Below are 26,324 nucleotides of genomic sequence, written 5' to 3'. Positions count from 1 at the left end.
ATATCGGATACAAGCAAATATGAAATTCCATACTGATTTAGGGGAGGTTATAGAACAACCCAGTAAACAAGCCCAATCGCATATACGGTACATAAATATATAAAAGGAAAAAAGTTAAAAAGTATCGTGCCGATTAGTAAGCTTCTTTACGTGGCTGCACCAACAAAAGGGATTTCAATCCTCAATGAAAGCACACTCCATTATGACTTGATCTATTCTGTTTATTGTATATGCCACAATATAAAGTAAATCACTTATTTGACGGCCATGGTTACAAAGAACCATTTCTGTTCAAAGTGAACTTACTTGTAGATGCCTCCTTTAGGCAATCAATCTAATATAATCAAAACCCCATCTCTAGTTACTATAAGTTTACATAGGCAATAAATTTTGAATCCTTCTTGATTTGCAGTTGTTATGTACAATCAATAACTTCTCTAAAGTTATGTAGTTGCTCTGCAGTACAAAAAGCAAAACATAAGAATGAATTAGTTTTGTTGAAGTAAAATCAAAGCATGGAAAATCGTTAGGTATCAGAAATGGAATGGCTAAAGGAAGAACATAGAATCTATCCTACTTTCCTAGAAATATTACAGAAACATGCAAACAGGATGCAGAGATTAAATTCACTACAATATGCTGAAATACCAAATATACCCCATGCAATGTACTTTTTGCCCACAGATGACGAATGTTAAAACAAGCCAGTTGGTGCAAGTAATCCAATTTGGCTACCAGCATTCGTAATAAAACACTATTTTTTTTCAAACAAAATTGTTTCCACTGTTGTCACAGTCGAAATCAAAGCGTAGGAATAAGATTTAATAGAACTAGATTCATATTCTGAATCACATTATCGAACAAAGAAATGAAAAGGGACTCTAGCTTGGATTTTCTTATCAGTGGCAAGATTTGATTTTTATTTTTTTGATCATTGAGAACAAGATTTGATTTTTGACATAGGATTTTGATAGTATTGAAGGAAATGGCACAATCCTAACTTAACAGAGAATCTTGACACTTTCATCTCATTTTCTGTCTATCGGAGAAACAAATTCATTACTGATACATGAAATGCTAGCAAAACGGGTATGTTTATATGTTTATTGGTTTTGACATGGAAATAAGGTGTCCGATACAAAATTTGTAATGGAGGGAGTAATTATAGGATCGCAGGCCTTTATATTGTGAAAATGTCAAACCACAATAGGCAAAACAAAAACAGGAATTTTTCGCAATGCAAGGGATTAAGGGGCAGTTTGATAACAGTTGAGGTGGCTGAACTGAATGAACAGTTAAGGAGGTGAGCTCCTTAACTCCTTAACAGCTGATGCTGAAGTTGGTTTAATTACTATCCACAAATATTTTATTCACTAAAAGACATAGTAATAAGCCATTCAATTCAGCCATTTCAGCAGATATCAAACAGTCCCTAAGGGGTGTTATATCTTGTCCTAGTGATTTCATTGGCCTGAAATAGCCAGGACAGTGACGCTAACATCCAGTAAATGTAGGAAATGCAAATAGATGAGGCTCAATCAGTCATTTCAACCTGATTTATTAGAAATCCTGAAGATGAAATAAACATTTATTGCAATCTTCCAGTTATTGTGGTAGAAGCTTAAGCAATAGCTTTCCTGCTATGGTTTCAGTAGAAATCTGCTAAATTAAAAAAAAAAATTGAAAGAAAGTAGTTTCTTGAAGAGAGGAGGAGAAGAAGAGAAGAGAAGAGAAGAAGAGAATTTGAAAGAAAAGAGAGCAATAATTCTGGCCGCCCCCTTCACTTATTATTTATACTAAAATAATAGAACAGTATAAAGACAACTATGCCCTTATAGGGCGGCAAAACATAAAACAGCATATATAACATTCAAAAAAACATAATAAAATTTGGACTCACATAACTACTGTAGCTCCCACCTCCTATTTAACAACTAGCATAAACATCTACTCAGAAAAACATCATAAAACTAATTAATCTTCAACACTCCCCTTCAAGTTGGGAGTAAATGTCACACATTCCCAACTTGTGTAGATCATGTTCAAGCTTCTTCCTTGCCACCCCTTTAGTTAGAACATCAGCCAGCTGCAACTCTGAAGAGACATAAGGCAAACAAACTTCTCCGATTGTTATCCTTTCTCTTATAAAGTGTCTATCAACTTCAATGTGTTTTGTCCTATCATGCTGAATTGGATTGTGGACAATATTGATTGCAGCCTGATTGTCACAGTATAACATCATAGGTTCTTCTGCTTTCACCCCAATCTCACTCAAAAGAGATCTAACCTAAAGAAGTACTGAGACACCATGGGCCATGGATCTATACTTAGCCTCTGCACTTGACCTTGCCACAACCGCTTGCTTCTTACTCTTCCAGGAGATCAAGTTTCCACCTACAAAGGTGCACACTCTTGATGTAGACCTCCTGTCATCTAAGCATCTTGTCTAGTCTGCATTTGTATAGGATTCTAGCTTCAGATTCTCATGATTTGAGAAAAGAATACCTTTGTCAGGGTGTTTTTTCAGATATGCAAGTATTCTCTCAATAGCTTCCCAGTGTTGAACCCGAGGTGCATGTATGTATTGACTCACAACATTGACAGCATAAGAAATATCTAGTCGTGTCATACACAGATATAACAGTCAGCCCACCATTCTTTGATATCTCCCCACATCCTTTACCAATTCACCATCCACACCATTAATTCTGTGATTTGAATCAATAGGAGTGTCTACTGGTTTGGTCCCGGCTTCCTATTCTCTCGTAGTAGGTCAAGTACATACTTTCTTTGTGAAATGAAGATCCCTGCTTGGATCTTGCAACTTCAATCCCTAAGAAATATTTGAGCTCACCAAGACCTTTGATATCAAATTCTTGCTGCAATGATTTTTTGAGATCATCAATCTCCTCTAGATCATTTCCTGTCACCACTATATCATCCACATACACAATCAGAATTGACACCAAAGCATCTTTCCTCTTCACAAAGAGGGTGTGATCAAACTGTGTCTGTGTGTATCCAAAATGGATGAGTGCCCCTCTGAACCTATCAAACCAAGCCCTAGGTGATTGTTTCAATCCATAAAGAGATTTTCTCCTGTAAGTCACCATTGAGGAAAGCATTTTTGACGTCAAACTGGAACAAGGACCATGAATAGGTGGCTGCTAGAGATAAAAGAATACGAACTGAACTCATCTTAGCTACTGGTGCAAAGGTTTCCAGATAATCAACACCATAGTTCTGAGTATACACTTTTGCTACCAACCTTGCCTTGTACCTCTCTATCTTGCCATCGGCCTTATACTTCACTGTGAATACCCATCGACATCCGACTGTCTCCTTGTCTAGGGGAAGATCAACTATTTCCCAAGTTTGGTTTTTGACCAAAGCATCCATCTCATCTTGCATGGCTGTTTTCCACTCAGGTTTGGAGAGAGCCTCGGTAACATTCCTGTGTATAGACACAATCCAGGGAAGAAAGAAAAGCACGGTAGGAGGGTGATAATGCATTGTAGGAAAGATGATGTGAAATGCAGTGGGCTATACACTTTCTCTTCCCCTTACGAAGTGCAATGGGAAGATCAAGGTCAGTGGGATCAACTGCAACAGTGGTGTTAGGGACAAAAACATTATCATCAGAAAACATAACAGGCTCAAGAGGAATACCTACAACTTTATCTGCCGAATCTGGAGTTTTAGAAGGACTGATAGAGAGTGGTGTGGGTCGAGGATGTGTGGAGTCAACCATCATTTGTCGACACTGATATTGCTGTGAGGCTGTCCATAGTGGCTCAGGTAATGAAACTAGAGGTGCAAGTGCTGGCTGAACCGATGCTGGCTGAACTGATAGTGCAGGTGGTGGCTGAACTGATGGTGCAAGTGCTGGCTAAACCAATGGAGGCACCACAGAAACAGGAAGAGGAATAGATTGTGAGTTCTCCTCCCCAAAACTCTCCCCCCGAGGAGAACCACTCGAGAAGAAGAATGTGGATTGAAAAAAGGTAACATCCATAGTGACAAATCTGCTCCTCGACACTGGGTCATAACAGCAATACCCAAGAAAAACACATTTCTTGGCCTTAGGATCAAAATTCTTGCGGTGAGGGCCAAGAATGTGAACAAAAGAAACACAGCCAAAAACCCACAAAGGTATATGAAATATCTCTCCATCTGAAAAAAAGAGGCAAAATGGCACCTTAAACCCCAAAGTCCGTGAAGGAACACGGTTAATCACATGTACGGCTGTAAGAACTGCATCTCCCCAGAACTGCACAGGGACTGAAGCGCGCACCATAAGACTCCTTGCCACCTCCACAATGTGTCTGTTTTTCCTCTCAACAACTCCATTCTGTTGCGGTGTATATGCACAACTGCTCTAATGAACTACACCATGTTCTATGAGATACGTGGTTAGATCCTTCTCAAAGTACTCTCTGGCATTATCTGATCTAAAAACCTTAGTTCTCACTCCAAATTGTGTGAGAACCATATGGTGGAATTGTCGTACTAAGTTATGAACCTCATCACGTGATTTCATCAAATATAGCCAAGAATATTGTGTATAATCATCCACAAACAAGAGAAAGTAACGGAATCCTCCCATGGAAGGGATTTGATATGGCCCCCATACATCAGTGTGAACAATATTAAAAGCAAAAGTACTTCTTTTATTACTTGGTTCAAAAGACTGTCTACAATGCTTTCCTAACTAACTACTCTCACACTTTTTTTTTATCAATAACACTTTCATTAAATCATCAATAGAAAAATTACAGGAGGAAGACAAACACACTTATCTTCCAAGAGCCTCATAAAAGGAAAAAAAGGAGAAAAAGAGAAAAGAAAAAAAGACACTAAAGTTACAGCTTAGCCCAAAACAGTGAATCCCTTTTTGCCCATTGTTTAGCTAAACCGTCAGCTAGAGAATTAGTCGATCTTTTAACCCAACATGTCTTAACTTCCATCTCCCACACCAGCCACATGAATTTCCTCCTCTCATTGTTGTACTTCCATAAACCATTTTGATCTTTAGTCAGCCACCCTATCACCACCTCTGATTCCCCTTCAATTATGAGTTTCTTGATATTCAACTCCTTAGCTTTCCGGACTCCTTCCATAACTACAAAGATCTCAGCTCTAAGGGAGTCACCCACTCCAATTGGGCCTGAGAACATGGCAGAGATGACCCCATTTTCGTCCCTAAAAACACCTCTAATCCTCGATTGCCCTGGATTTCCCCTACTGCATCCATCAAAGTTTAATTTCAAGAATCCACTAGGTGGGGGAGTCCACGCCACATTCATTACTGACTTGGTCTATGTGCAATTTGCAATTTTACCCCACTTCCTCAACATGCCATCCATAGTGTAATTTGTGAATAGTTCCAAATATTTCAGCCACTGTATTGCCCTAATATGTATGATAACCCTCAGATCTGCTGCTCCTCTTTGAGTTTCTGAGAATATCCTGGAGTTTCTTTCCTCCCACAATGTCCAACATACTGCAGCCCTTAGTCCTCTCCACACTATCCTTCCCCTTTTTATCCGCCACTTGAAAAAGGTAGGGGAGAAAAGGCCCTGCAAGTCTGATGGGGGATTCCAACTACATCCAAATAAGGAGGAAGCCCAATCCCAAATTGACCTCGCAAAGTGGCAAGACACCAGTAGGTAAAAACCAATCTCCTCATCCACTTTACATAGAACACACCACTGATGTGACAAGCAAGTATTGGGTCTCTTCTTTTGGAGTAGATTACCAGTGTTGATTCTTTCCAGATAGGCTTCCCAACAAAAACTACCAACCCTAGGAGGTATTGCTCTAAACCAAACCTCACCAACAGGGAAAGGGGGGAAGGTAGGACTGGTGGACTGACTTAAGACTTTGAAGAACGAAGCACAAGAGAAGATGCCATTGGGGGGTAGGTGTCCAAATTCTAGAATCCGCCCTAGTGGGGTCTAAGACAACGTTATCAAGAAGTGCAATAAAGCTCAAAATACTGTCGAGATCTGCTGACAACTCTCACACTCCAAAGTAGATAATTGAACAGACTCAAACAACTTTGGGAAACGATATTTCAAAGAATTTAAAGAAAGATGTCCCAAGCGATTGTGCCAAAGCATAATCTGGTTTTACTGACTCTGACCAACTACTACTACTACTGCTAACATGATGGCCTTGATGTCTCAGAATCTCATCCAGAAAGTAGACTCCATTCACCTCACGACCACTCCCAATCATCTTCTTTGACTCCAAATCCTGCAAAACACAATTACTAGGAAGAAAGGTCACAAAACAATTCAAATTTTTTGTCAAAGAACTAACAGACAGTAGGCTGGTATGAAGTCTAGGGACATGTAAAACAGAGGACAGAGTTATATCATTGGTCACTCTAACTGTCCCCTTCCCAGCAATAGGCATATGTGAATCATCTGTTGTAGAGGCTTTGTCTCTACCAGAGCACAACTGATAGGAACTGAAAATGGTAGGGGCATTAGTCATATGCTTGGATGCTCCTGAGTCTATAATCCAGGGAGGTCCCTCTTTACTTGAAGTGGATGCAAGATTCGCAGTTGTATATGGACTACCTGTATGTGCAAAGGAAGTGGTGTAGTTGGCTCCTGCATTCTATTGTCCATCTGGAAGGTCAGGGATGGGTGAATCTTTTTTTTTTTTTATCAATAACACCATCTTCATTAAAATAAGAGAAGAGAGGGAATAAGTATACAAAGGGGGAGATAAAATAACTTAGCTCCCCAAAAACAGAAAACATAGGGAATACAAAGAAAATTATTAAAAACTAGCCCAAAAAACAGCCCCCCTATTCACTTCTTGCTTGGCCAACCCATCCGCAAATGAATTGGCACTCCTTTTCACCCAGTTGTACTGAATCTCAATGTCCCTACCCAGCCATAAGAACTGTTTTTTTTTCATTGTTAAAGTTCCACAAATCACTGTCCTCTGTCTTCAACCAACTAACCACCACCTTCGAATCACCTTCCAGAATCAAGCGGCTAATATTTAATTCCTTTGCTCTTCGAATACTTTCAAGCGTTGCAAGGATCTCAGCCCCTAAGAGAGTCACCTTCTCCAATAGGGCCAGAGAATAAAGCAGTAACAATCCCTTCCTCATTCCTAAAGACTCCTCTAATCCTAGAGGGCCCTGGATTCCTTACAATGTTGCCATCAAAATTCAGCTTTATAAAGCCCGAGGGGGGAGGGGACCAGAACGGACAAAGAGTCCTCTTGCATCTAGCAGTGGAAGCAATCTCTTTCCAGTTTCTTAGTAAGTCATCCATAGGAAAATCTGAAAACAACTCCAAAGATTTTAGCCAGTGGACAGCTCTTAAAAGGATTCGATCTAACAAATCTTTCAATGCCCTTTCCTTGTCAAAAAAAATGCGTGAGTTTCTTTCTTCCCACAAAGACCAGCATACCGCTGCCCTAATACACCTCCACATAGTCTTCCCTCGCTTCTTAGACCAACTGAAAAAAGGAGGAGAAAACCAACCTTGGACAGTCTCCGGAAAATACCAAGAACACCCAAAACGGGAGAAAACCCACTCCCAAACAGTTTTAGCAACCTTACAAGAGACCATGAGGTGGTAGCCAGATTCCCCATCAGCTTTACAAAGAGCACATCTATTAGGAAGTAGACAATAGTTGGGTCTCTTTCTCTGAAGTAAGTCTAAAGTGTTGATTCTTTCTAGGAAAATTTCACAACAAAAAAAACCAACCCGAGGAGGAACAGGCCTGCTCCAAATTTCCTTAACTGGAAAGGACAACCCCAAGGGAATAGGAGGCTGAGTTAAGGTTTCAAAGAATGAAGCACAAGAAAAGATACCAGAGCTAGAAAGGGTCCAAAATCCGGTGTCTTCCTTAGTAGGGTTTAGGAAGGCACCCTCAAGGGAGGCTAGCAGAGCTACCAAGCTATCCAAGTCTGTATCCCTAATTGCCCTACGCAGGCCAAGGTTCCATCCAAAGCCAGAAGTGGAGGCTGAAGGGACCAAGAAAGAAGATATGAGTTCATTTCAAGTCTGCAAGAGCATACAGTGAAGGAAACTGATCTTTCAGAGGATAATCCCCGACCCAAAGTTGTTCCCAGAAATTTATTCGGTTACCAAAATTTAGACCATACCTGATCCAAGGGGAGAAAACTGGAATCAGATTGTGGATTGATTTCCAAGGAGAAGCAGCTGAAGCCTTTGCCAAGATTCCAAGATCCCAGCCATTGTCTTCCAGCCCATGAATGCTAGCCACAATCTTAGCCCACAATTTATCCCTTTCCAATGAGAACCTCCACAACCACTTCCCCAGTAGAGCCATATTCCTTTTCTTGAAATTACCAATCCCAAGATCTCTAGTTTTTTACACCTAGAGACCACCTCTCAACTCACTTGGGCTGGGTGAATCTTTCTTACTCATAAGTTGTCCAAACCTCTCCAATTCTGTTCTCACTGCTACTACTGCAATGGATTCCCAATTAGTTTGGGAGAAAGGGGCTGAAGAGTCTCCTGTAGTGGCTACATTTGCATTTCCCTTCTTGTTTCTTATCCGAGTAGGCATAAGATTTGGATGAAGCTTTCAACAAGTGTCCCTGGTATGCTTAGGCTTCTTGCAATAATCACACACCAAGTCCTTCTTATCTTCCCTTCTAGTCTCACTACTCCCCCTGTCTCCATTCGGCTTAGGTTTTGTTGTACCAACCATAGTCGACTGGTCAATCCCAGGCTGTCTCAGCATTACATTCCTCCTACTCTCCTCTCCAGAGACAAAAGCATAGGCATGAGAGAGTGTCACACCCTCCCTAGAAAGAATATGTTGCCTAGCAATGTCAAATTCAGGGTTCAGCCCTGCCAAGAACTCAAAAACCCTATTCCTCTCTACCAGTTTGTGATAAGTTGTTGCATCATTTACACTTTCCCATACCACAGTTTCTAAGTGATCTATTTCCTGCCATAGGGTTTTCAGCATGGAGAAATACATAGCAAGAGGTTTTTCTCCCTGTTTATACTTATAACCTGATTTCTTAACTGATAGGCTCTGGCTTCATTTTGCTTCTGAGAGTAGGTTTCAGTCACTCCATCCCAAATTTCCTTAGCAGTATTAGCCCATAGGAAATTTTTTGCAATATGAGGTAACATAGAATTACACAGCCAAGACATTACCATGTAATTCTCTTGCACCCATCAGGAAGAGTCTGTATCAGGTTTCTTCTCCTCCCCAGTGAGATACCCTAATTTCCCACGAGCACCAATAGCCATCTTAGCTGATTGTGCCCACTCCAAATAATTTGTGCCATCAAGTTTTAATGTAGTAATGATCCCAGACCAAAAAATATCACTACTACCTCCAACACCTAGTCCCATAGTACCGGTAGATTTCATCTCGGTATTCCAACTCTCCATTTTACTTCAAACAGTTCAATAGTAAGAAAAAATAGATTGAAGACCTTCACAAAATTATTTAATACCACACATAGAAACCAACCCTTCCGGAAGAAGAAAACCCTAGCTGGAGGGAAATCTCTCTCCTCCCCACGTCTCCCAACAGAGAGAAAAGGGAATCGATCACTCCGGGAGGCCTAGAAAATTTCAAAAACCAAACCTCCCTCTTTAGAAAATCAAAAGAAAACTAACAATACCCGAGCGCCCAAGATCAGATAAAAAACAAAGAGTCCAACTTTTCTGGGACTTTTCCTCGTACTCTAGTTCTTCCTAATTTTGATGCCGAACAGTAGATCACCTTCCTGATGTCTAGATCCCACCAAAAACTCCAAGAACTGGGCAATCTATAGCAGATCGATCATCCCTTTACTTCTTCATGCAATCGGCTGATCTAGGGCTGCATGAGAATGCTTCAAGAAACCCTAGCCGATGCTTTGATACCAAGTAGAAATCTGTTGAATTAAAAAAAAAATATGACAGAAAGTAGTTTCTTGGAGAGAAGGAAGAGAGAAGGAGAAGAAGAGAAGAAGAGAAGTTGAAAGAAAAGAGAGCAATAATTCTGGCTGCCCCCTTCACTTATGATTTATACTAAAATAATAGAACAGTACAAAGACAACTATGCCCTTATAGGGCAGCAAAACATAAAACATCATATATAACACTCAAAAAAACATAATAAAATTTGGACTCACATAACTACTGTGGTCCCCACCTCCTATCTAACAACTAACATAAACATCTACTCAGAAAAACATAATAAAACTAATTAATCTTCAACAGTTTCCTAGTGTTTGAGATATGTAAAGATTTGATGGTCCTCCATTCTATTGGCAATTATGTGGGTGGTATGGACAGAAAAGAATAGCAGGGTTTTTGATCTCAAATCCTCCACTGAAGCTGAGGTCATAAATATGGATGGCTTTAGGTTTTATTAGAAATTTGTTGTCTATACTTACTGAGAAAGAGGATACTTCTGATTGTACTTTTTTGAGGTCCTTCTGGCCAATGTTGTCAAAATCTTTTTTTATTTTTTTGATAAATGAGAGTACCAATGTTGTCAAAATCTTACAATTTACAATATGATTTACGATTTGAATCATGAATCCCAAAGGTTTCAATTCGACTCTTATGTTTGAATCCTTTTCTGCAAAAATCTTACATTTTTATATGAATCCTATGATTTGATTCATAAATCTTACGATTTACATGATTTTTAAGATTCAAATAAATTCAACTAAGAATTAGTTGTCTACTTTGTTTTTTTTTTTTGGTGGGGGTTATGTTTAGTTTTGCCGACTTATTTAACATTATTCAAGACTAGAAATTGAGTTTATTTTCTATCATATGTAAGTTAAAGGGCCACTGTATGTAGATTTATTTGATTTTCAAGTCAAACTGATTATATCATCTTAGACTTCTATTGTATAAGTGGTAAATTCTATTGTTTTAAGTACATATATGGTAGATAGAGATTAAGAATAGGGTAAAATCACTTTCCTATATATATTTAGCCTTTTAATATATCTATATTTAATTTTTTGACAAGTTTGTAGAAATAGAAATAATCTTATGATTTACAATATGTTTCACGATTCAATTTTCTCTACGATTTACAATGCGTTTACGATTTTCAAAACATTGCTTTTGGTTTGTTTTGTACAAGCTCATTGTACAAAGGACCTTTTACATTAATACAATTATACTTTACCTTTGCTAAAAAAAAAAAAAAAGATACGGATTAAAAGTTTTTTTAAATTTTTTATCAATGATATGGGCTAAAAGGTGCTTGCTTAAATTTCTGTGCTTATGTTTATTTATTTTTTGAAGATACGGTTTGTTTTGTACAAGCTCAAGCTTCCTTTGCAAATCGCCCCCCCCCCTCCTCGCAAGAAGAATAAATCCAACAATTTACTGACCCTCAAGTTTCAGATAATGTATATAAACTGAACTCAGCCTTAATCCCAACATTTGAGGTTTGGTTACATGAATCCTGTCTAGCCATTGTGCTCTACCATCACTCCCAACTGTTGGTCATCATCATCATCAAGGCCTTGTTAGTAAAATAAAATTCTTAAAGAAAAAGCAGTACAAGGAAACATTCACGGTGTAGAGGACAATGGCTGTGATGCAAAATAATGCCTCATATTGCTTCAAACTCCCCTTGGAAAGCAACTTTTGAGGTATTGCCTACCTTTCTTAACTTCATTTGCTTTGATGTGGGATTTGGAAATAAAGTCTTACTCTGGGAAGAGCTTTGGCTTGGGGATTTACCACTTAATCCCTTGTTCTTCCAACTCTCAAATTTGGAAAAGTTTTTTTTTTCTTTTTTGGATCAAAATCTTTTGGATGGTAGAGTTTGGTACCCCTCACGTAATGGCCTCTTCTCTTGTGCATCCTTCTTTAACCTTTTTATTCGCTCAAAACCTATGGGGGTGAATTTCCCGGTGAGAGAGCTAGTGCAAACCAGTCCCTCCTAAAGTGCAGGCTCTTTGTTGGGAAATGTTCTTTGGAAAAATTAAAACCTGTTGCGTGCCACAGAAAAGGAGGCCAAATAATTCTCTCTCTCATATCCCCTCATATCCTTTGTAAGGCTAGTGGTGAGACCCTTTCTCACTAATATCCTACTCTTTTCTGACTTGCATTTAAGAATATTTCTGTTCTCTTTGGTTGCAGATGGGTTCCCCCACAGGATGAGGTTAGTTTGTTCAAATCCAACTTCTTAAGGCAACAAAAAAAAGGGGCACAGGTCAGGAGAACTTCCCGGATAGGCAGATTTGGAACCCCACCTGTCCCTCCAAGGTTAACTTCCTGGTTTCGAGAATGCTTTTGAATAAATGTTTAACCAGGGTCAACTTGGAGAGAAGGGGTGTTCAGATTCCTGATCCCTCCTGTGTTTTATGCGGCATTGGGGCTGAATCTACAGATCATTTGTGCATTCACTGTCCGATTTCCTCTTCAATCTGGGGACCTTTCTTCAAGAAACTAGAGGTGTGTTGGGCTATGCCTAAGTCTGTGAAGGATCTGTTTATGAGTTGGAGATTGGAGGGTCTTAGCAAGAAAGGCAGGCTTGTTAGGAATACTATTCCGCAGGCTGTTCTTTGGTCCATTTGGATGGAAAGAAACAATAGAATTTTCTATAATCAATCAAAAAGTCCAGATGAGATTGTGCACAAAGTGGTGGGGAAGATTTGCTCCTGGGTGTCGGTGAATGAGGAGTTTAAAAGTCAGAATGTTTCTCTCATTCTTTGTACTAAATCATGGATGTTCTTGTAATATGTTTTGGGCCCAGGAAGGCCTAGTTGGCCTGAGTCTTGTTGTAATTGGCTTTCTCATTGAATAAAATCACTTTACCCTTTTCCAAAAAAAAAAGGGAAGATGTTTGTGGAGGACAACAAGAGCAAACGTGGTTTGGAAAAAATGGGAAGAAGCGATTGAAACCATATAATTCAGATCCGCACATGGGCAAGAACAATGGAACTTGTCAATGATGTCTCTACAAATTACTTATTATGGAAATGGGCTGAAGTGGTACAAATAGATAGACATAAAGAAGTGAGAATGGAATGGAAACCTCCGGAGCCAAATAAACTGAGGCGAAATTTTGATGGCAGCTCTTTTTGCAATCCAGGGAGGACCAAGTATACGGGGAGTCTTTAGAAACCATCAAGGAGAAGTAGTGGCCTTGTTCTCGGGACCAAGTGGATTCGGAGACTTGGTTAAAGCTGAGAATAATGACTCTCTTACAAGGACTGAAACTAGCAGTGCAGCTAGGAGTTACAGAACTGGAAGTAGAGAGAGACTCCTCGTTGGTTATTTCTTGGGCTAAGCAAATCAACTCAACCCCTTGGAAATATAGATTTGCTTTTAAGGAAATTGATCTTCTTGTAAAGAGTTTTTACTCTAACTTTGGCTGGAAAAAAGGACAGCAAATGGGTTGGCAGATGTCCTAGCAAAATAGGTAGCTGATAGATCCACTTTATTTTGGGCAATGTTGTAATCTGTAGTAGCAAAACGGGGGGACTGGCAAACCAAAGTACTGTCGGCAAGCTGTATTCTGATGAATTCTAGGCTACTGAGTAGCTAAAACACTTGAATTTGTCTTGGATATTAATAATTGAAAATTGTCTTGCTCATAAAAAAAATACAAGTTATATACAGACACTGTGGCCCCAGAAAGGAATAACTTATAAAACAAAATACAGTACTAAAAATCAAGATCCAACCCATGCTAACATCAGACAGTATGTCAATTAACAGGCAAACATCCTACAAACCAAAATCTGAAACTACAGCCCAGTAAAAAAAATGCACCTATAATAACTCCAAAAGACATGAAACCTGAATATATGGTGTGGAGAAACTACCAGAAGCCCCCTATAGTAGCCCAACCAGCTAACAGACCCAAAAGAAAACCAACATTCACAGATTCAAAACACCAGGCTAAAACTAATTGGGATCAAATTTCTCATCAAGATCATCATGATGCTGCTGGTATGTGAGACTCACTGTTGGGATCAAGTTTTGAAACCCAACCCCCAACCCCACAACCCAGGGACAGGCAGGATTCGACCCCTAGTCTCCGCTATGACCAGCAGGAGACCTTACCAACCAGCTGGTTGGCACCTTTTCTTTTCCTTTCTTTTCTTTTCTTTTCTTTTCTTTTTTTTTTTTGTGAAAGATAAAGTAAAATCTATTGCTGGAAACAAAAAATAATGATATAACAAAGGGATCAAGGCCTTGACAAACACCAAGGACCCCAGCCCACACACATACACACCAACAGAACATTACAACCAGAAATCAACAGATTGAAGGGATGGATTGATGGTCCAAATCCTTGGCAGCCACAACCTAAGACCTCAGATTTCCTACTGAGATGTTGATGAGCTCCTCCCTAGATCTGCTTACATTTCGAAAAATCCATCTATTCCTTTCAGCCCAAATGGTTCATATGACCACCACTTGCACAGCATCCCAGACTAGTTTCCCTTCTTTACTCATTCCCCTTTTCTGCCAGGATGACAGAAGCTCCAGCAAAGTCTGAGGCATCACCCCAATCTCCTTTCTAAGTCCATAGACACACTTCTGGCAATCTCCACCCAGAAAGAAAATGCCCAAACTCTTAATAACCTGAACTGCCTTGTCCACCACCTTATTTGAATCAAATTTTCCTTCTTGACAATCGGGATACATTGTTGGTGGTTAATTCCATGTATTCTAATACTTATGGCACAGTTTCTTTTATTGGTTCATCATGTTTCATCTTTTTCTTTCTTTTACTACACCCACACACAAGGTTATATCCCCCTCCCTCCAAAACAATATATCCAATGGCAAAGGTAAGGAATTTATCATCAAGGGACAACAGGCACAATACAGGTCTGTGTTGAGATACTGCTCAACACAGGAATCGGCTTCGAGGGCGACTCAACCTCCTAAGAAGTAGAAGAATATAGGAAAATAGTGGGAAATTTTTCATTCCAATTCAATTGCTCTGCTGATACTCATAGGCTTTACATCTGAAGCCATGTGCAGTTAGTTATTCCCAGTAGCCTGACACAGCTTTCTAAGGTACACAGAGAATGATAGGCTTAGTTGGTGAGGTTGAGTGTGGTGGTGGGGGACCAAGGATATTCCTGGGTTTGTATAGGCTCGGGTCTGGAGCACACACAGCAGATAGAGTGGGCTGGGTTTTATCAGTCTGTTACAGACAAAAGATAATCAACACCTACTTGAATAAAAGTACTTTAACCAACCACCCAGAATCTCCACTGACATCCCAAACGTCACACCCTCTTCAACCACTATCTTCCTCTTGTCTTGCCCCTTTGCTCAATGCTCTAACTTCATGGGTTGTCATTGATTAATCTTGCCAGCAAGAATTTTCATATCTTATTATTGAAGGGTTCCCTAATAGCAGAAAATCAGAAGCAACATGTTTTAAAATAGTTCTAAGATACAGGAACTTACAAGTTGAAAAGTCTGATCATTCACTACCAAATTCCTCATAACTTAAGTCCTCTGATATGGTATCCAGTCTCTTATTCCCTCCTGATTGAGCCAACATGTAAATATCAGGAACCAAATAAGAGATTTAGCAAAATAAAACTATAAATTTCTCACCTTGACAGTCACCATTTCCAGGGGAATTCAGGAAGTCCTCTGCATCTGTTCCTAGGAATGGGGACCTAGAGTAATTCTCCAGTATATCTTTAAGTTATGAGAACAGAATGATCAGCATTGGCCATTATAGAACAATTAACTGATTGATCAGAATGACTAATCCTACTCACCAGCACTCTGCGAAAAGTCAGCAGTCAAATCTGAAAGACTGAAATTTCGAGGAATCTGGCCTAAAAGTCCAAATGAAGAAACATCATTTTCCAGGAGCTCATTCAGGGGGTGTGAGTTGGACTCCGTGCTACTGAAAGTTGTAATAGATGCATCGCCAAGTGCTGAGCGTGTTTCCAAGACATTGGTTTCAGTACCAAAACTAAAAGTTGAATTGTTTGAATACCCAGGTTCTGATTTGATCACCATTCCATTCATTCCTGGTACCATTCCCATTTGTGAGTTTTGAGTTGAAAGTATGCTAGCTGAGACATCTATCCTCCTGGTATGAGCAGGAACATCATCAGTTACATGCATATTCCTGCACACTGAAGATGCATCACTTATGAATGCATTAGGAGCATTAGGACCAATTCCATGATGCCTGTTCTCCAGCCTTGCAGGTGCTATTGTATGCTCTGGGACATAGCATGCAGAAGCCTGGTTTACTGTAACAAAGAAACATCAGATTGCTGGTTCAATGGGAGTTTAACTCCAAAATAACACTTGTCAACAGAAATCAATACAATCTAGTGGATCCGCAAAAAAATACTAAAGGCCACAAAATTAATATCAAATACATGGTGTAAAAGTTGCAAAATCTATCAAGTGACCCCCATGAAAGCAAAACTCATGTACTATGTATTAACATAACATGCAAAGATGCTTCAAACAAAAAGTTTCCTTTTTTTCTTTTTGTTGATGTGTGCACTCACAGTTGGGCAAATGTTAGGCATGCACCCCTTCCAAGTGCAATGGCGATCAACTAGACCTGTTCATGGGCCAGGTAGCCCAATGGCCCGACCTGTTATTTTTGGGGCTTGGACAAAACTTCAGGCCCACGGGCTTGGGCTTGGGCTTTAAATACTAGGCCTGGTCATTTTTTAGGCCAGGCTTGAGCTTTCTCAAAAAAGCCTGGCTTGGGTCCGAGCCGGGCCCAATACTATTACATATAATAAAAAAGCATTATGTTATATATAATATATATTTATTTCTTAAATTATTAATAAATATTAATTTACTATTAGAAAATACAAATTAGTTTATTAATTAATTAAATTATTACTAAATTAATATAATATTAGTTTATAAAAGTACACTAAAAATAAGACATTTGTGTACATGTCGAGCTTCAAGCTTTATATAAGGGTTGGGCTTGGGCTCAAGATCTAGGCCCGATGGTTGGGCCAGGCTTGGGCCTACACATTTTCTGTTGATAAAGAGGCAAAGCCCGACCCGGCCCATGAACAGGTCTATCAACAATCTAGGCCATGGGCCTTCTTAATCACATATTGATCTAGGTAAATATATGCTTTGAAAATTCTTCTGAAATGGTACTTCAAAGTTTCCTTAGACTAGATGGTACAACAATCAACCTTAACTGTATGCATGATATTCAAAATGTAGATTCAGTTTCTTTGTTATAGTTACTCACTTTTTTCGAGCATAAAAAATATACATCTTCACCTTCCCCTTTCTTACATGCTTTTTTGTAAAATTTTGTTCATTGACAAACTTTTTCTTTTTTTCCTGATAATTGAATTGATAATTTCATTAATCAGGAAGATAAACTTTTACAAGCATCCCTTGAAGAGGTGTGACCTCTTCTATAATAGTGATTACAGGTTCTCAAAAACTAAAGATTACATGCAGCCCAATATAATAGTTCCCGAGAAGTCCCTTGTTTAGGAAGATAATCAACATAGAAGAATATGAATTGAGGGTTATAAAAGATTCTTTAGGTTGTGAGAAGGGAGAGTGGCCTATGAAATACTAAGGGTTACCCTTAGGTGACAACACTTGATCTTCTAGTTTTTGGAACCCAGTGGTGGAGAGGGTGGAGAAGAGATTAGATGGGTGGAAGAGGAGCAATATTTCGTCGGGGGTGAGGTTAACTCTTACTAAGTCCACCCTCACCACCCTCCCAATGTTTAGGATGCTCCAAGAGGTAGTGAGAAAAATTGAAAAAATCACAGAGGAGATTTTCTTTGGGAACCAGGAGAAAGAAAGAAAGATCGTCTAGTAAGACGGGAGAAAGTGGTGAAATTAAAGACAAAATGGGGCTTGGGAAATGGTAATGTCAGGTTGAAAATTTTGCCTTTGCTTAATAAATGGATTTGGCAGTTCCCCAAAGAAAATGAGAGGTTATGGCACAAAGTTGTTGCAAGTATTCATGTCATGTCAATCAATGGATGGGATGTTGGTGGTCTTCGTAGAGCTACTCTGGTTGCTCCTTGAAAGGCCATTCATGAGATTCTTCCTGCTTTCCTCAATCATGTCAAGTATGTTTTGGCTTTGGGTCAAAGAGTTAAGTTTTAGGGATTGAGGATATCCCTTTGGGGGAGAGATTTCCTTCACCTTTTGCTCTTTCCTGTCTTAAGGGTAACTGTGTTGGATTGTTTTGGCCAGCACTCTCTTCCTTCAAGGCTGAACTGGAACTTAGGTTTCAATAGAAAAATCTGAAATTCCTAGTGTGTTTGAGCTATTAGGTTTTCTGAATTCAGTGGTCCTGGGAGAAGGTGGCTTGAATTCTAGGGTTTGGGATCTTAATCTTGATGGTTTGATCTCTTGCAAGTCTTTCTTTAATTCCCTGGTAGCCATCTCCTCTTCTTCTTTCATGGTTAAGGAAGTTTGGTGTTTTCATATCCCCCCAAAAATCAGTGCTTTATGGTTGTATTAATACCTTTGACTTGCTTCAAAGAAAAAGTCCAAACTGATGTTTGTCCCCCTATTTGCCCCTTGGCCGGTGCTTCCCTTGTAAGTTAAATGGTGAGACTGCTTTTCATCTCTTCATCTCCTATCCTTTTGTTAGTTGTATTTGGAATTGATTTTCTTCTCTTTTTGGATGCAAATGGTCTTCTCCTAGCAGTTTGGAAGGATTGTTTAGCCCTACTGTTTTTAGTTGTACTAAAAGGAGGCACAAGATTTTGAGATGTACCAGAGCAGTGGTGCTTTGAACAGTGTGGGAGGAAAGGAACTCAAGAATTTTTCAAGATAAAGAAAGAAGGAAGCTTTGGTAGAAGTCATAGCTCTAACAGTGGTGGCACAATGGGCTAAAAGTCTGAAACTTTTCTCGGATTTTAAAGTTGAGGACTTCTTCAGGTCTTGGGGTGTAATTATTGCCTCATTGTCCAGAAGACAGAAAATAGTTGAGGAGTGGTCACCCCCAAATTGTGGCTAGAAGAAATTCAATTGTGATAGAAGTTATCTAGACAATCCAGGCCCCTCAGGCATAGGAGGTGTCATTAGGAATGAAGAAGGAAACATCGTAGCCTTATACTTGGATCAACTGAACAAGGTGACGTGGTTAGATCAGAGTTATTGGCTATAGTAAATAGGGTTGAGAGGGCCAAGGTTTGGGTATTGATAGACTGATCAGTGAGAGTGATTCAAGAACTATTGTGAAATGGCTGAAGGGGGAAGGAGTGTCATGGCATCTAAGAAATGAACTCAGATGATTTAAATGGCTGTCAAAAGACATGACAATCCAAGTTAAATGGGTTAGTAAAAACTGATTTTGGACATCTCCCCATCCCCAACTGCATGCCTTTTTTCCCATCTTGCTGAGTCAGACTTCTGGGCATGCATTATATTGCAACTACCATATCCATGTCCACGCAATGCTGATGATAACATAGAACTTGGTCTGTTACTGTTATCCTTTCCTCTTCTGTAAAGGCAGCTGATTTTCATTGTATTAATATGCCAAATATCAGAAGACATACAATGACGTAAAAAAGAATATGATGATGACCCCCACCCACCACCTAGAAAATTTAGGTGGACATAGACCTATTTACATACATAAAGCTTCCTACAAATGATCTAGCTAAGCAATTGAATGTAGTAAGCAAGTATCCAAGGACCTTGACCAATTCACTTCCACCTGATTATTGGCCAAGTCCCCCTCAACAAAACTATCAGAGGATGAGATGAAAGATCCTCAGCAAATTCAGGCCCTAGTTACGAAAGAAACAACCCTGCCTCAGTCGGGTCCACATTGCCAACAGGTTCACTATACACCCAGAAAAATTCTGCTAATCCCAGCTGGCTCCACATTTCCACAGAGAGCTGCCATCAAACTGTATCTTAATCTCCTAATCAACCAAGGGAAGAAATAGGCATTTTATGACTGAGTATTTGCACATGGTTCAAATGCTTCAGTCAAAGCTACGGATGTGATATGATGACAGAAATGGTATCCATATTAATTATGCTACAGGCCAAGAATTATACAATAATGCCACAAAAACAATGAGCAAAGAATTGTAAGCATGAAAATAGAACACGTTCAAATTAGATCAAGCACATATAAAACACAATGATGCAGAAAGCTGTCATACATGATGATGTACGAGACCCGTTAGAAACAGGTAGAGAAGCAACTCCAGGTGGGCATATTTGGCGCATTAACTCAACCTGTTTCTCAAGTAACTTGTTGAAAATTAGAATCTGGTTCTTCACCATCAACCTCAAATGGTATGCCTTGAAAAATTCTCTGTTCTCTTCTTCAAGTTTTTGCCAAACTGAGGAGAAAAAAGCAAGAATCATGGAGAGATCAAATAAATAACATAATCACTTTCTGATGTAAAATAAAAGAAGTTTCTGTTAAACAAGTAGCTAGGTGGGAAAATCAAGCTTACTATTATAGAATAACCTTACTATATCCCCATCATCCATCATGCCCTTTCTTGATGTTTGAGCAAAAAAAAAAAAAAAAGAAAGAAAAGATCACGATGTCTTACTTTGTAGGTGTGGCTGAGTTAACCTTCTAATGCTAAAAATGTAGGATTGGAACTCCAGCAAAGAGAAAGAACATTATTTCCATACCTAAGATTTGTGTAAAAGCATCATTGTATTGGAATAGAAATACAATCATGGCATCTATCCCAACAGAGATCCAATTAGGTGTGACCATGGACCAGGCTGGGCTTAGCAGTTAGCACCTATGATAAGGGTTATAGCCTGGGCCTGGACCTCAGGCCTATGACTTCAAAAATAAAATATTAAATATACATAAAATTTCATATTATATGTGAAATATAATATATGTACAAATTTTGTTATATATTTTATAATATATAATATCTATTATAGGTGTTACATTATAATGTTTATATCTGTTTCTGATAAAAAATATTATAATGTGTATACATAATATAAAGTATATGATAAAATAACATGTATACATGTGTAGAGATATAATATATGTAAATATGTGCAGTTTGGACCTAAAGTACTGGGTCCAGGCCCGGGCCAGGCTTAAGGGCGACTAGTGGTCAAAAAACATCAGAAGAAAAATTGATAATTTTTGTTTTTGTTTTTTTTTTTTTTTGATAGATAATAGAAACTTTATTAATTATAAGCAAGTAAGTATAGATATTACATGCAACTCAAAGAGAGTAGAGGGAATCCTATCTCTCCCCATAAATTCCTTTTACAATTGGCCCAAAACAACTGTTCCCTACTTTCCCCTTGTTTAGCCAAGTATAATTTGATGGCTGAGGAAATATTCAAAGGGGTCAAGAGCATCAACAATGGCAAAGAAATGAACTTGCAGCATGAAACAAACTCAAAATACAATTGTTCACTATCAGTGTATGGTGTGGTGTGTAAGGTTAAATTGAGATTGGTCTTACATGTGTCCAAATATCAATCTCAAATTATAGTGCTTTGTAAATATCAATTCATACTTTAAGTTGGATCAATATCCAAATAATTGGGTATTTACCAAGTCCAACAAACTCAAAATTCAAAAAAGAGAAAAAATAGGAAACCAAAAGCAAGAAATGCCGTAGCTTTGATGAGTCTGACACATATACTATATCCATCATACCCATGTATTACATTTGGTTCTCTGTATTCTAGCTCTGGTTTTGGAGCTCCTCTGTAATTTCTGTTTGTCTTAATAAATTACCTTACCTTTTTCCAAAAAAAGATAAAATGTCTGTGCACCACAATATATCATATCGCATGAGACATGACTAAATAATAAACCATACATAACAATTACCAAGTTCGGTAAAACCAGGCTCTATGGTTGCCTCCTTCATAAGAGTATCAACAACTTCTTTCTGGTTCATGTATAATTGCAGACATCGTTCTATAAGATTTTGTACCTGCAATTAGGGAATATATATAGCTAGAGATGTCACAACAATAGAAAAGAACTTGATCCAAACACATATGAAACCATAGATTTATACTTCTAGTTATGAAGCCCAAAGTAAGTGGCAACTAAAACAAGGAAATATACTGGAAGAATTTAATCAACTCTAAGAAAACCAAGCAATTCTAATTAGGGATTATTTGCATATTTTTCTACAGGCATCATACAAAATTGAAATTTATTAAAAGAGAAGAAAATGAAGTATACATGATTTGTGATCCAAGCGAAGGAAAATCAGCCCCAGCAAAAAGAAATACTGGGTATTGTGTGATTGATTTTACCTTGACTAGGGTTGAGAAAGAATGGAAAAAGATGAAAAAGAGAACGTGTTTGAGAGAATAAGAGTCAATGATTAAGCAGTCAGCATTATTTATAACATAATGCAGATTGACACCAATACCCTCACATAAGCATGCATATGAGTGCCATGTACAAACTAAGCATCTCAATACATCCCCTTAAACTAAGCATAGATCTAAAGAATGCCCAGCTTGGCAGGTAATTTATTGTTAATTTTAACTGATGCACACATCTCCAGAACCAGAAGTAATCGTCTCCTGTATAAAATGTCAATCAACTTCAATATGTTGGTTCCATCAAGTTGGATTAAATTGTGTACAGTGATAATGACTGCTTGGTTGTCACAATATAACCTCATCGGTTCATCAAGATTAATGCCAAACTTGCCAAGGAGGATCTAACCCACAACAGTTCTAAAAATCCATAAATCATAGCCATATTTTCTACCTCAGCACTAGAACTAGTCACTACTATTTCTTACTCCATGGCACAAGATTGCCACCCACAAAGGTGTAATAGCCTGATGTGAAATGGCTATTATCACAAAAGCTAGTCCAATATACATTTGTGAACACCTCCAGCTTCAGGTGATCATGATCAGCATATAGCATATAAGATCCTTTTTCTTAGTAAATCTTTCAGGTAAACAAGAATTCTCTCAACTTGTGGCTAATACATATACTAGCTGACTACACTTAAAGCATATGGATTCTGAACTTCCCAGTGTGCTTAGACTTCTCCAAATCCTTGATGAGGTGTTCCTTGACCCCACTAAACCCAACGGCCAGTTTTGGAATCCTCCCTTTGGTTCTTTCTCTTGCACTTCCTTCTTTGAAGCCTTAACTTAGGATTGTTCTCTCAGAGTGGAGACCTTCTTTTCCTTCCTTTTTTCTATGTCAAACATAATTTTAGTTAATGAGGTTTTAGTTATCAATCAAAAACCAAAACTAACTTCTTAAGGAAAAAAATGGAATCTCATGATTTGTACATTTAGCTCAATTCTCTCCTATAAGGGTTAACATTAGAAACTAAATTGCAATGAAGACACAATAGATGAAAGTCAAAATGTGTAAGTGATTTATCAAGAATGTTTCTATTAAATGGCAATCTCAAGAACTAGGGAAGCAGTATTGCAATGCATCATGGATAGGGTGGATTCGGTTAAAGCTATGGATATTTTCTCATCCTACTCATATGATGATACAAGGAGAAAATGGGGAAGTGGCAGTAACTTTATCAAAAAAGTGGAGAATTCAAAAGGAATAGAAACCACTTGAGGATAGTTTCATAAAGCTAAACTTCAATGAGAGAAGTTGTGGTAATCTAGGTCCCTTAGGTGTTGGAGGGGATTTTTAGGAATAAGGATGGCTGCATTAGTCTTGTTCTCGGGCTCTATTGGCTTTGGGGACTCCACAAGGGCTGAACTCTATGTTGTTCTTCATGAAGTACAAAGAGCAAAAGAAATGAAGTTGAATAGGTTAATCATTGAAGGAGACACTAATGTGGTGGTGAGCTGGGTAGAGGATGAGGAAAAAGCAGTTTGGTATCACAGAGAGGTGCTAAAGAATAAATGGTTAAAAAGGAGCATGCTGATAAGGGCACAACAGGTAAAATCTGCAAATGGATTGGCTGACACAATAGCAAAGCAAGGGGTCAATAGGGATCAACTGCACTCTTAGTTGTAATTTAGTGCCATTTGGGAGAGGTAGTAATATTGACCTCTCCAAGGGATGCTTAACTTGTACATATATTTCTGTTCATAATTAATAAATTCTGTTATATATCAAAAAAATAAACAGAAAAAACTTATCACATGCTATCAGAACTATGAATCTGTAAAAGAAATATCAAGCTTAATGACTAATGATTTTCTTACCAATTGTATATCTTTATGTGAGACTCTTCTTGGCTCTCCACTGGACATTTCTTGAGGTTCCTCAATTAAATCACTACTTTTCTTGAAAATGCTTCAAGTAAATTGGTAGTTGCAAGAGAGACTATGGTGAATGTCTTATCATGCTTCAAAGGAGGAAACAGAGACACTAAAAAGCTGATCCATACACAGATGATGCCACATTTACCACTATGATGAGAATGCAAAATTAATTGCTTGATGACAAACTGGAGCACATGCAAGCCTGTATCCTAATACAGAAACATAGAGGGAAAAATAAGTCATAACGACAATGGCATCAGAAATATGAGTAGGATGAGAAGAGAAGACACCAATTACTATAGAAGCAATGGCATCAGAAATATGACAGACATAGAAATGGATGTTACCCAAACACAGAAGTTATATTACATAAATATTGACAATTAAGCCAAATAACCATATAATTTGAACAGAAAAAACAAAAGCAAACTTATAATTGGAATAACCCAAGATTATTACCATAGGGGACAATATAATAAAGCAATAAATGCAATACAGTTCAAAATTCTGGACCCTTTCACTCCATGTGGACGCGTGGTTCCACAGTCAACAGTTTGGGACTTTGGGTTTATCTGGGAACCAGATTGGTTGTTGTTCATTCAGTTATCATATGGTTATTTAAGGCAAAGTTCTGGATCTAAAAACAAAGGATATGAAAAGAGAACCAAACAAATTAATATCCTATAGTAAAGCATAGACAACATTTCCACAAAATGATTAATTACTGGCAAGGGTAGCTATATCCATTCAGTTGACATATTCTAGAATTACAATATGTTATGTTAATATAAGTTTGACTATAGCCAAAAAAAATATAGATTTACTATAAAGAAACAAAGATAATTTCTTACATGACAAAAACTGCTACAAACCAAGAAATAGAAACATAAAGAGTTCCTTTCATTTATTGTTAAATTTACAACGAAAATAAACTAATAAATCTTGTCTTGTACATTCCCGTTTCTCTTTTTCTTTCATAAAATTTTACTGTACTATTAAAAAGAAAAAAAATAAAAAAATCTTCAAGTTCAAGGTTTTCCTTTAAATCTGTGTTTGTCTCAAAATAAAATGGATGGAAATGTTAGTACTTAGTAACTAAATCTTGCAAGATCAGGAACAAACAGAGCCAAAACAGAAAGAATAACATAAATATTAGAAACATATGCAACCCATAAAGACCCTTTCTTAGCAAAACCTTGAAACATGATGAACTCAAATTAAGAGGAAAACTCGAAGATCCTTTCTGGGCGTCATTCAGTTAAGCGTAAACGCGTAAGTAACAGCAAAAATACACTGATCAGTATGTAAAAAAAATAGCATCTTCAGCAATAAAATAAATAAATATATGTAAAGAAGAAAAAAATGGGCAGACTGGAATCAAGTTCAAAAGAACACTCGAAACAGTATAGGAACCCTAGCCAGCAACACCAATAAGACCAAAAAACAAAAGCAATAAACAAGAACCCAGAAACAAGAAAACTATATCCCAAATAAAGATCATCAAACCCAAAATGTAAATGTTGATCCCAAACTTCTAAAGATACATAGAAAAAAAAAAAAAAAAAAAGAATCACGGTTGAACTAAGCGGATCAAAATTCCACCACCAATAAAGGAGAGAATAAAGTCTCTGTAAACAACGAATCGAACACTAAGAACTCCAGCGATCACACAAGAGCACAAAGAATTGAAAACCCAGCATCAGTTTTCCTTAATTTCGTCTGTAACTTCTTCTCACCCTTTTCTGTTCTTTCTCAAAGGCAGACACCCTTCAAAGTTTCTCCACTGAAGCTCGGAGAGAGAGAGAGAGAGATGGCGAAGCTCTCTGCTTTCGCTGTCCAAATTCTTCGATTGCTTTTCTCCTTCTTTTCCTTTTTCGAGTGTTTGATAAAGGACAAACGACTCAACATAAAAACGTAGCACGTAATGGGACGACAGTCGACGGGGGAGTGGGTGTTCGGCCGTTCCGTAATGATCGGTGGGGCCCACTGGGAGGAGGGTCCCACACGAGAGATCTCGTGCTGATGGATTCTGGAGCTGAACCGCTGTCAGGCGTCATCATGTTGGCTCCTTTGGTGGGTTTGGTGGGTCCCGCCCACTGGTACATGACGTTGATAACTTCTACTCTCGGATTTCGGCTATATT

General features: G+C 38.3%; 1 protein-coding gene across 3 annotated transcripts; it reads right to left on the bottom strand.

Moving 5' to 3' along the window:
* Positions 1-172: 172 nt before the first annotated feature.
* Positions 173-26,089, bottom strand: LOC148871809 (uncharacterized). Of its 3 annotated transcripts, none has more exons than XM_088968815.1 (8): positions 25,918-26,089; positions 24,122-24,390; positions 21,790-21,895; positions 20,120-20,302; positions 15,740-16,225; positions 15,570-15,656; positions 15,417-15,497; positions 173-456 (listed from the first exon to the last, which is right to left on the bottom strand). In XM_088968815.1, exons 2-7 carry the CDS (start codon positions 24,167-24,169, stop codon positions 15,433-15,435), a joined length of 975 nt encoding a protein of 324 aa, XP_088824941.1. In that variant the 5' UTR covers positions 24,170-24,390; positions 25,918-26,089; the 3' UTR covers positions 173-456; positions 15,417-15,432. The 3 variants fall into 3 exon arrangements, with proteins under 3 accessions (XP_088824941.1, XP_088824942.1, XP_088824943.1); XM_088968816.1 differs by having other exon boundaries at positions 24,122-24,383; XM_088968817.1 differs by having other exon boundaries at positions 25,377-25,935.
* Between the last annotated feature and the right edge of the window lie 235 nt (positions 26,090-26,324).

The sequence above is a fragment of the Nelumbo lutea genome, chromosome 2 (assembly GCF_056320005.1).
Source record: "Nelumbo lutea isolate HS-2025 chromosome 2, American lotus-T2T, whole genome shotgun sequence".
Classification (NCBI taxonomy): domain Eukaryota; kingdom Viridiplantae; phylum Streptophyta; class Magnoliopsida; order Proteales; family Nelumbonaceae; genus Nelumbo; species Nelumbo lutea.
The sequence above is the reverse complement of the archived record's forward strand: the minus strand, read 5'-3'. Positions and strand labels throughout refer to the sequence as shown.